At 43.0% G+C, this 12,422-nt stretch overlaps 1 protein-coding gene across 1 annotated transcript in view; it reads right to left on the bottom strand.

Annotated features, from left to right (window-relative positions):
• tusc3 (tumor suppressor candidate 3) overlaps positions 1-12,422 on the bottom strand; it is a 452,158-nt gene that overhangs the window by 311,493 nt on the left and 128,243 nt on the right. Inside the window, exon 2 of the mRNA XM_033029228.1 lies at positions 2,488-2,657. Within this exon, the coding sequence (XP_032885119.1) occupies positions 2,488-2,657 (170 nt within the window). The remainder of the gene's footprint in view (positions 1-2,487; positions 2,658-12,422) is intronic.

The following is a 12,422-nucleotide window of genomic DNA, read 5'->3' as shown; positions in this document are numbered from 1 at the left end:
TGACAACACATCTGATTTAATCTTCTCCCTCTCAAACTGCAGGTTGCATTTTATCAAATTATGGTCTCTACCCCCTAGGGGCCATTAGACAACACCAAATCCCGAATTGTCTCTTCCCTCAACTACAAGATGCTCTAAGAAGCCATCTCATAGACACTCGACAAATTCCTTCTCTTGGAATCCAGTACAAACCTGATTTTCCCAGTCGACCTACATTTTGAAATTCCCCATGGCCACTGTAACATTACCTTTCTAACATGCCGATTGTATTTCCTGATGTAATTTGTACCCTACATCCTGGCTACTGTTCGGAGGCCTGTATATAACTCCCATCAGGGTATTTTTACCCTTGAGGTCTCTTATCTCTACCCACAAGGATTCACTGGCATCTGATACTATGTCATCACTTGCTAAGGATTGAATTTCATTCTTATCAGCAGAACCTCTCTGCCCATCTGCCTGTCTTTTCGATAGGATATGTACCCTTGGATATTCAGCTCCCAGCTCCAATCCCCTTTCAGCCATGTCTCTGCGATGCCCACAACGCCGTACCTACCAATTTCTCACTGTGTTATAAGCTCATCCACCTTGTTCCAAAGATCATGTGCATTTAAATATACCACCTTCAGTTTAGTATTCACTAATCCTCTTGTCAAATTGGCCCCTATTTTGCCTGATCATAGACTGTTATCCATTTTTAAACTTTCTTCCCTATTACTTCTTCTGGAGACTTCAGTTACCTCTCCTGCACTCTCCTTCCCTTTAACTTCATCCATACATTTCCGTTACATTGAACCCATCCCACTAGTTTGTTTAAAGCCCTTCTTATTTCTGTTCTACTTGAAATCCATTCTTTTTACCCTCTCTTGTGTGATCATCCGATTCTGAATAGTGCCTATATATCCCAAGTCTTCCCTTCTTGTTCAGCATGTGTCTATTTCCATCCCTAAATCCCACAGAATAAGGCGAAATGTTAATATGCTAGGCATTCATATGGTTGCATAAAGTCAATGTCACAGCACAGTTATCAAGATATTAAACCCATAATTTTCTGAGTGCATTGTGAAATCCCTTTGGCAATTTATTTGTGTTAAAGGCACAAAGTAAATGCAACTATAAATTACAGATGGAGAACATCTGAAACAAAAATATAAATATTGGAAAAAAATAATGAACTAGTCAAGTAGCAAATCAGTTTTATCTGTAAATAAAATAGTCGTTACATTTCACATTTGGCTTATCACATGGATTGAATTTGATGATGAGTGCATATCTGAATCATTTACTTGTCTGTTTATTCTATCAGTGCACTTTTGGATATTAAAGATTCACCACATTAAATTAATGTAAATATTTCCATTGTCAGTACTGAACAGGACTTGTAAGTTCCTGGCAGCGTACAGGTCTGAAATAATTTGAATTCTATTGCTATTAGTTTTACCACAGCTCAAGAGATAATATTGCAGAGTATTAACATTCCAGTTGATTGAAATTCTAATTGAGAGATGTTGGCAGTCCTTAACCATCCTGCAGGATAAAGAAAACTGATCTTCGAGCATTTATTTCAGGAAAATAGAAGGGTTGCCGTGCTCCTATTAGAATATAATTGCCTCCCTAATAACATGAACAAGTATGGTGTGGTGAACACATAACCCAGACAGCTCTTCTGGATGAATGAAAATGCCATTGAATGAAGAACATTGTGGAAGTTTCTTAAAGCTAGGATCGATTTTTTTCTTTAACTGAAATAATGTTAATAGCAATGTTAATGGCAATTTAGAGACCATACCTATTTCAATTTCTTTTAAAAAAATCAAAAACATTACTGAGCAAATTATAACATTTATACAGGTTACTTCATTACAGCAAATTAATTGAGATTTGGTGAAAGCAAAATCTAGCTCGCATTGAGATGCAGAATTATGAGATATAGTGTTTCAATTCTACTTCGTGGACTAAAATGCTTCTATGGCATATTAAGAAAGTTTGAGTTTTAATGACTTCAGATATACAGGAAACGTGTCCTATGGCCCACCGCGTTCCCGCCAACCAGTGATCACCCCTGTACACTAGCACTATTTTGCACACCTGGGACAATGTACAATTTTAATCAAAGCCAATCAACATACAAATCCGTATATCTTCGGAGTGTGGAGAGAAACCGGAGCACGCAGAGAAAAGCCATGCGTTCACAGGGAGAACGTACAAACTCCATACAAACAGCACCTGTAGTCAGGATAGAACCCGGTTCTCTGACTCTGTAAGGCAGTAACTCAACAGCTGCGCCACTGTGCCGCCCCTATACACTCCGATGGTTAAAATTAAATAATCTGTCACATCTGCATTTTATGCTCTTCAAGTATTATACTGATAGGAATGTGGATGAAAAAGCAATGTCATACAGCAACAGATATTTAAAAGTTTGTATTTCACTAATATTTTATATTCTAGCCATTTTTATTGTTCGAGATGCATTTTTTTTCTTACCTGCAGACCGAACATTGTCGTTGGGGCTGAAGTGCAGTGAACATCACAACCACGGAGTAATTACGAGGAGGGGCCTTAACAAATCTACGGAATTTGTCCCCATTCATTCGAATGACTGAGCGCCTGGAGCTCCATTCCATTAGTTGCTCCACTTTCTCTGCCTGGAGGTTCTGGCATTAAATACAGAACAATGAGAAAAAGACAATAAGATCTTTAGCATCACAAAATGTTGGGTTGTGGAAAATATTAAAGTCACAACAATGAAAGGAGCAGTTGAGGTAAGAATATTAATTAAACTGTTAAAATATTGTTCTTGCCATTTAATCAAACAATTTTACAAAGAGACGAGGAGAAAAAAGTATCATTGTCATGGTAAATAATAAAACGGATTGTTAAAAAGAAAATGTGCTTTAACTGCATACTACTGATTTATTTCTGGGTTATCCAGCTGAGAGTCCATTTTTCATCAGTGAAGCATGATAGCAATTATTTTGCAGATCATTTCATAATTCTGCTAAGCACTTCCCATCACGAGTCACCTAGTGATCTCAATGTAATTTCCATATGAAGGATGCAATGGATGACATTACTCCTCATGCCATGCTCCTTTTGGATGGAGGGAAGACACAAAGTGCTGGAGTAACTGAGCGGGTCAGGCAGCATCTCTGGAGAACACCTTATCCTGCACAATATTTCCGGTCGAGACCCTTTTTCAGAGCCTTGTGTCTACACTTTGTCCTCAGGAGGCCTGTCTTTGAGCACTCCTAGGAGCACTTGGACTGACTCCCACAGTGCCAACTGAGAGACCGGCAGAATACATAGAATATTTATCTGGATCTTGGGCTTCCCTACCTCACTTGCATGAAAACAGTCCAACTATATTTCCCCAGCTGTGCACATCACCATCTAAATGCTCCCCTTTGCCGATTATGACATTGATACTTTCTTGAAAAGCCTGATCTTTTTATTTGGTGGTCCTGTTATTTTCAGCACATTTCATTCAAAAATCAACCAAACTAATGTAAAAAATTGAATAATTCCAAATGCAATTTATCAGTTTCATCAAAAGCAGGAATTTGCAATATCTTACTCAAGTTTACAATACGCTATGTCTGAAGTCAGCTGAGGCTATGCCATCTGAGAATGAACTGCTGTATTGAACTTTCACTAAATTAAGTACATAGCCTATTTGTGAGTTTTTGATGTTGTCAAAATTAAGATATTGATTATATCCTAGATTCACAGGCACGTTAAAAATGTCTTTAATTTGCTAAGAAACGGACTAAAGTAAATCAATGTTCCTAGTAAATGAATGTATATAGTTATTAAAGTGGGAGACACTAAGGGATACTAAACTCAGATTGACTCTAATGGACAGGATTTGGCACCCACAAGAAAATATGTGATTCGTGTGCAAATCTTCAAGGCTGATTGCCAGGCTCAACCCAAGATCTTGACAATGTTCTGATTATGAACTCTGCATGGAATCCAGCAGCAGATTATAAATTTCCGGTAATTGTCCAACAGTTACACTGGTAATTCAATAGCTAACTATTGGATCAAACACAATGGACATGTCTTGTGGACAGTCCATATTACGGTTGAAAAGGTGCTTGATGTCCTAAGGCATATGTAGATAAATCTCCTGCTTATGATCAGATATATCCAAGGACACTGTGGGAAGCTAGAGAAGAAATTGCAGGAGTCCTGGCTGATATATATGTTTGTCACCATTAGACACAGGTGAGATGCTGGAAGACTGGAGAGAGGCTAATGTTATGCCTGTATTTAAGAAGGGCTGCAAAGAAAAGCCTGGAAAATATAGACCAGTGAGCTTAACATCTGAGGTAGGCAAGTTACTGGAGAGAATTCTGACAGATATAAACCCATAACATTTAAAAGGCACTTGGACAGGTACTTGGTTAGGAGAGGATCAGAGGGACATGGGCCGGGCCATACAAGTGTAGATGGGGCATTTTGGTCTGCATTGACCTGTTTTCATGCTGTTTGACTCTATGACTCTATCAGGCCTTCCAAAACCATTCAGCAGGCCGGGCAGTATATGTGGGTAGTCAGCATTTCAGATAAATGACCTATCATTAGAACTGGAAAAATGAAAAAAAGCTTTTTTTTGGTTTATTCTTTTCCTGTGTACCGAGATGCAGAGAAAAACTCTGTCCAGTCAAATCATACTACACATGAGTTCAATCAAGCCATTACACATTAGATGGCCGGGGGTGTGGGATCTTGTGCAGGACAGAGGTACGTGAGAGGCTAGAAGTTGGTATGGAGGGTGGTGTGGGAAATGTTAGTGGGCAGGATAGGCAGGTGAAAGGCGGAGAGCGAAGAAGGAGGGTTGGTTTAAACTGCACGTATTTTAATACAAGGGGCCTAAAGGGTAAGGCAGATGAACTTAGGGCATGGATGTAGATCAATCACTATTGCTGATTTGATTCGTGCCTGGTTTTACTATTGCCAACTCGATCCATGATCCATGCTGGGTTTTGACTATGTCATCTTGTGGTATGCGGTTAGCTAGATGCGGTCTTCAGTCTGATATTGATGTGAAACCCTACGGAGGCTATTGCTATGGTCTCTGTATGTTATTTGAATATTAAATAACTTTTTATGAGGTTAAGCGACGTGGTCATTACTGCTTCAAACATGGTGTCAGAAGCATACTTTCGGAAAGACTTTGGCTAATATTTTATGAGTTTTCCAGAGTTTATTCATGACTCAGATATGGCCGAAACATTTTGAAAACCGGACCCGCTTGTCTTCGACAGCAACATCGGAGAGCGGTGGCGCATCTTCGAAGAACAGTATGTCAAACCACCTCGGGCTCGTGCAAACATGCTTCTCAATCACGCAGGACAAGAAGCATACGAACGAGCAAAGCAGTTTGTATATGCAAGGGCAATAACTCATCCTTCCGTTGATGGAGCGCTTCCAGTCGTTACCCATGCTGAATCGGCGAACGACCCTGAATGTCACAAATTTCGACAGTTGTGTAGCCCCCAGACCAATCCTATCATCGAACGAATGAAACATAGAAAAATAGAAAATAGGTGCAGGAGTAGGCCATTCGGCCCTTCGAACCTGCACCGCCATTCAATATGATCATGGCTGATCATCCAACTTAGTATCCTGTACCTGCCGTCTCTCCATATCCCCTGATCCCCTTAGCCACAAGGGCCACATCTTAACTCCCTCTTAAATGTAGCCAATGAACTAGCCTCAACTACCTTCTGTGGCAGAGAATTCCAGAGATTCACCACTCTCTGTGTGAATCTTTTTTTTCTCATCTCGGTCCTAAAAGATTTCCCCCTTATCCTTAAACTGTGACCCCTTGTTCTGGACTTCCCCAACATCGGGAACTATCTTCATGCATCTAGCCTGTCCAACCCCTTAAGAATTTTGTAAGTTGAAGTTCAACTCACGGAACCCGAATGATGGTGAGACGATTGAATAATTTATCTGTGTTATTAAAAATCAGCAAGGAGCTGCAGATTTAGTGCGCACTGCAATGAGCTTATTAGTGACAGACTAGTGTGTGGTCTTGCTTGTGATAAGCTAAGGAAAAAACTGAACTGCGATCCTGACTTAAATTTGGATAAGGCTGTCTCCATGTGCGAGAATTATGAGCTAATTATTCGTAACACCAGAATGCTAACTGATGCACAGCGTTCAACCTTAGGTGTCGATGCTGTCCAGGCTAGATTTCAGAGACAATGTAAGCCTGAGATAGCGATGAGAGTCCAGCTTGATAAGCCTGTGATTCGATTTATTACTGAGTGCACTAATTGTGGAGGTACTCATGCTCCAAAGAGGGAGAAATGTCCCGCTTTTGACCAAATTTGCCACGGCTGTAAAAGACAAAATCACGTAATCGGATGTATTCGTAGATCTCCTCAATCTCCGTAATGTTCCACGCGACTCAACACTCGGTTCTCCAGCACAACGCTTGATGTCCAGACAGACACGTACCACTCTTCCCGTCTCAAAGCAACTACCACAGCCACACGTTTACGAGCCACAGATTGGTCAGGCTCAACTTCACCATAAACGGCTGACACAAAAGGCATGCTACGATCGATCAAGCCGACCACTCAAACCATTGATGGAAGTCTAGACTGTCAGTCTACAAACCCAGGAAGGATATAATCGCGTGGGCACGGTCAAGGGGATAAGCCTGGAGCCAGGATCCTATCTGGTTCAGTCAGAAGGAGGTCTCTACAGAAGAAACCGGAGACATATCCTATCGGTAAACAAACTGGTGCCGTCGCAGCAAATCCCATACGATTTTATGGATGACCCGGATGACATTTTGTGGACAGAAGATGGAAATGCTCTTCTAAATGATAGACATGTAACAGCAAACCGTGAGCAGTTTTGGGATCAAGAGCCCATCTCTACACCAGTGAAAGAACCGCCAGCGGGGTCGGTGCCTGTGGAGAAATCACCGGTAAAGCCACCTGTAGAGAAATTACTCGTGAAACCTGTGGCAGTCGAGAAATCACCTATGAAGAAATTGCCTGTGAAGGTTGTGCCTGTGGTGGCATCACCTGTAAAGAGTACCACAGAAGGGTCATAGTGGACGCATGCAGGACAGGTCTGCAACTCGAGTCCCAGATACAAAGACTATCACTAAATGTGACTCTGATGTTACTCTATCATACTGTATGTTACGTTGTTGTAGTTTGTAGTTAATTTTTATAGCTTTACTAGACCAAGTGCAGACCCGTTGGGTCTGCTCCCCCAACGCACCCGCTCATTACCTGTAGCCCCCATGGGAGGCGTGGTCCTCCAACTCAAGCCGTTCCCGAACGTAAGATTCCAGCTCTCCCCTGCCTCCCTCAGCAGCGAGCGTAAAAAAAATTCCAATTGCACTTCCTCTGCATTTTGCAATAGCTATTCGTCCTCCCCATCCTGTGAGGTGAAAGGTTCAGTGTTCTTTTGTTGCAACATTGTATCAATGTGTATTGGAAGCTGGCAGGAATAACTTTAATGAAAAATGTGAATCAGAATATGTATGCTCCCCCAACGGTGTGGTCTCCCAATGCAATATTCCACCACTCAGCTGTTCCCCCAACACAACTTAACCTGTTCCTGAACGTAAGATTCCAGCACTCCCCTGCCTCGCTCTGCAGTGGACTTTACAAAAAATTCCAATTGCACTTCCCCTGCCTGCCGCAGCAGTTCCAACTGCAATAACGATTGGCCCAATAACTATTGCCAACCCGATCCATGATCCACTATTCATGCTGAGTTTCAACTATGTCATCTGTGGTATGCGGTTAGCTAGGCTCGCTCTTCAGTCTGATATTCATGTGAAACCCTACGGAGGCTATTGCTATGGTCTCTGTGTGTTATTTGAATATTAAATAACTTTTTATGAAGTTAAGCGACTTGTGGTCATCACTGCTTCATACAATGAATAGGTGCGAGCAACTAGGACGTTGTAGCCATGACTGAAACCTGGTTATGGGAGTGGCAGGATTGGCATAGGAGCTTCAGGAGAGACAGGGGTGAGGGTAAAAGAGGAGGAGGGGTTGCATTAATGGCTAATGAGGATGTCACGGTTGTGTTCAGAGGTGATATTATGGACGATTCGTCTAGTTTAGATTAGACATACAGCATAGAAACAGGCTATTCGGCCCACCGTGACCTCACTGATCAGCGATCCCCGCACATTAACACGCATTAGGGCCAATTTTTACATTTACCAAGCTAATTAACCTGCAATCCTGTATGTCTTTGGAATGTGGGAGGAAACCTAAGATCTCGGAGAAAACCCACGCAGGTCACGGGGAGAACGTACAAACTACGTACAGACATCACCCATAATCGGGATCGAACCGGGGTCTCCAGCGCTGATTTTGTTGTAACGGTGGGGCAGCGGTAGAGTAGCTGCCTTACAGCAAAATGCAGCACCGGAGACCCGGGTCCGATCCCGACTACGGGGTCTGTCTGTACGGAGTTTGTACATTCTCCCCGTGACCTGCATGGATTTTCTCCAAGATTTTCGGTTTCCTCCCACATTCCAAAGACGTACAGGTTTGTAGGTTAATTGGCTTGATTAACTGACTTGATAAATGTTAAAAAAAATTGTCCAGTATAAAAAAAAATTGTCTAACTTCCAGTATAGTCCCTGGTGGACTCTTCGGAAGGTACAATGTGCAAGGTAAGGCAGCAACTCTATCGCTGTACCACAGTGGCTGCCCAAGCAGTAGTTTGAGGATGTAGTTGAGGCTGGGATTATCCCATCGTTTAAGAAACAATTAGGCAGGGACATGAATAGGACAGGTTTGGAGCGATATGGACCAAGCGCAGGCAAGTGGTCAAAGTGTAGCTGGGACATTGTTGGCCGGTGTGGGCAAGTTGAGCCGAAGGGTCTGTTTCCACACTGTATCACTCTATGAACTTTTGACTATTTACAATGAATAGTGCAGAGAAAATAAAATGCCAGATTGCTACTATATTTGACACATGATGTTTTGATATAGGGGCATGGTGGAGAACAGATGGATTTCCCATGATAGGATGTAGACCAAAGTTATCAAGATGACAATTTATTTTAAAATACAGTAGTTAGAGAGAGACAGAAGAGAAAAGAAGCAAAATAACAAATTGAAATGGAAATATCCAGCTAGTTGGCTAGCTGAAATTGTTGAATTTAATATCAAGTCTTAAGGACTACAATGTGCCTATATACTGCAGAAGCAGAGATACTATTCCTCGAGCTTAAATCGTGCATTGTTGGAATTAGGTCAGAGACCAAACACAAAGAGTGTGAGTGAGTCAAGGAATTAAAATGACAGGCAACTGTAAACTCAGGATCACACATGTACATTGTAAAAGGTGCCTGGCAAAACAGTCACCCAGTCTGTATTTGATTTTTCCAAGGTCGAGGAGACCACAATATCAGCGTCAACATAAACACTGATATATGTCAGCAATAAATGTCAACTATTTCACTTCTCATAACACTTATTTATGCAACCAAGGGAGATATAACTATCTTTTCTTCATCAACCAAGAACCGGACACTTGTACGGTCTGGATAATACAGAGGTGGAGCTGGCTCATTCACAGGCAGGATATGTTGTCTGTTACGCCTGTTGGTACACCCATCGGCACTGACCAGATATGAGCGTGGCTCAGAAGCAGTTCCAGAAATTACACCAATACAGTCATGGCCTTTGTCAGTCTGCAAACAAACCACCTTACCCTTGGTTAATGTGGCAGCGGCCTACTTGTTTTGTCATACGACCGTTTTTGAATGTCACGCTTTTGTTGTAACCTGGACTGGACTTCCGATGGTGGAACCACCTGTGGGATCAATGCCTGATCCGCCATAGGCACCATGGCCCGGGTCTGCCTCGACAATAAACGTTGAGCAGGTGAGCCCAAAATGGGATCGCGGGAGAGGTTGCGTAAGTTGAGTAGATCCAGGAACACGTCGGAATTAGCTCTGTACGAACATTCCATGTGTTGTTTGGAACTCTTGACAGCTCGCTCAGCTAGTCCATACGACTGTGGATATTCAGGGCTGCTGGTGATGTGGCCAAAACCCCAGCGTGCAGCAAACTCCTTGAAGTGTTGGCTGGTAAATTGACTGCCGTTATCAGATAACAGTATGCACGGAGCTCCGTGGTCTGCAAAATGGCGAGCAAGCTTCAAAACTACCCCGCGAGAAGTGGGGCTGCTAAGAAAATCAATGTCAAACCATCCAGAATACGAATCAACAAGAACCAGGTACTGCTTGCCATGCCATTCAAATATGTCAGTTGCCATTGTAGACCACGGAAGGGCAGGAGCCGGATGTGAAAGAAGTGGTTGCTTTTGTTGATGAGGTGCCAAGCTGTTACACACTGCACAGAACGCCACATTCTCGGTGATGTATTCGGCCATTCCAGGCCAGTAAAATATGTTTCTTGCCCGTAGGACGGTAGCTTCATTGCCTGGATGCCCTGCATGGATAGCGTTAAAACACTTGCTGTGCAGTGAAGCAGGGACCACAGCCTTGTGTTCTTTTACAATAATGCCATCCTGCAGCACTAGCTCATCACGGACGGCAAAGAAAGGCAGCGCAACGTTGTATTGTTTGTCTGGCCAGCCGCGCTTAATCACGGAGGCCAGCGCCGGAAAATACTGTCAGCAGCAGTGTGGGCAACCAAGTCCTCCATACAGGACGAGGGAATAAAAGACACAGTCATTACGATAACGTCATCATCCGGCGAGGATGGACTCTCACAGGTCTTCCGGGGTGCACACGAGAGAGTGTCAGCCAGGTGCATATCCATATCACGTTTGTAGGTCAGAACAATGTCATATTTTTTAAGCTGCAGCAGCATTCGCTGTAGGTACCTTGGAGAGGCATGAATAGGTTTGTTAAAGATGCTGATCAGAGATTGGTGATCAATTTCAATCGTGACCGTTTGTCTGAAGATAAAGTCGTTACATTTCGTGCAGGTGAAAACGACCACCAACAGCTCTTTCTCATATCATTGTTCTGTGTCAGTCTTAGTGCGCGAGGCATCGGCAACAGGTTTATTGCCGCTACCGTCATTTTGAAGACATGCGTGTTGTGAAGCGTCATGTCAGAGTGAGCGGTCGTTTAGGATCAAAGTAAGCAAGAGTAGGAGCACAAGACATCTGCTGCTTATGAGTGTCGAACACCCTCTGCTGTTGCTCGTGCCAGGTCCAAGCAGTGTCTTTGTGTGTAAGCTGGCGCAACGGGGCTGATATTTCACTGAAGTCCGGAATAAATGTGCTTAAGTAGTTCACCATGCCAAGGAATCTCTGCAGACCGAGCACGTCTGTGGGTGCTGGGAGCTCGTAGATAGCATTGGTTTTCGCCGGATCAGTTTTTAAGCCACCCTTGGTGAACACATGGCCTATGTATTTCACTTCACTTACCCTGAATTTGCATTTTTGAGGGTTTAGCTTCAGGTTAATGGCCTTGGCGTGATCCAGGACCTTCGGCAGATTAGCATCGTGTTCTTCAACAGTTCGTCCCACAACGAGGATGTCATCCACTACAATGGAGCATGGGTAACCTGCAAACAACTTCTCTATAGCTTGTTGAAATACTTCACTGGCAGAGCTTATGCCAAAGTGCATGTGAAGGAATCTGTAACGCCCGAACGGTGTGCTGAAAGTGGTTAACTTGGAGGAATTGTGTTCGAGCTATATTTGCCAGAATGAACTCTTGGCATCTAGTTCTCCATAATCCTTGACACCCTTGTAATCATTCCAAATCTGCCCATCCCATCCTTGAATCTATTGAATGATTCAGGCTTCACAATTTTTCTGGGATATAATAGTCCAAAGATTCATGAGACAAGAGATTACCTTTCATCTCCATCCTACGCGGACTATCACTTATTCTGAAAGTATTGTCCTGATTCTGATCTCCCACAAGGAGAAACAGCCTCTGATTCGATGGGTTTACAAAGTAACACTGAAAGAGAATCAACAAACTGTGTGGTGCAGAAATGATTCCGTAAAAGCCTGACTTATCCTTGTCATTCGTGGTGCCTATCTACCCGAATTTGACTTTCCTGTGTTAATCCCTTCAGAAAGCATTTGATAAGGTCCCACATAGGAGATTAGTGGGCAAAATTAGGGCACATGGCATTGGGGGTAGAGTGCTGACATGGATAGAGAAGTGGTTGGCTGACAGGAAACAAAGAGTAGGGATTAATGGGTCCCTTTCAGAATGGCAGGCAGTGACTAGTGGGGTACCGCAAAGCTCGGTGCTGGGACCGCAGCTATTTACAATATACATCAATGATTTGGATGAAGGGATTCAAAGTAACATTAGCAAATTTGCAGATGACACAAAGCTGGGTGGCAGTGTGAACTGTGAGGAGGATGCTATGAGAATGCAGGGTGACTTGGACAGGTTGGGGGAGCGGGCAGGTGCATGG

Source organism: Amblyraja radiata, chromosome 1 (assembly GCF_010909765.2).
Source record: "Amblyraja radiata isolate CabotCenter1 chromosome 1, sAmbRad1.1.pri, whole genome shotgun sequence".
In the NCBI taxonomy this organism is placed as follows: domain Eukaryota; kingdom Metazoa; phylum Chordata; class Chondrichthyes; order Rajiformes; family Rajidae; genus Amblyraja; species Amblyraja radiata.
The sequence above is the reverse complement of the archived record's forward strand: the minus strand, read 5'-3'. Positions and strand labels throughout refer to the sequence as shown.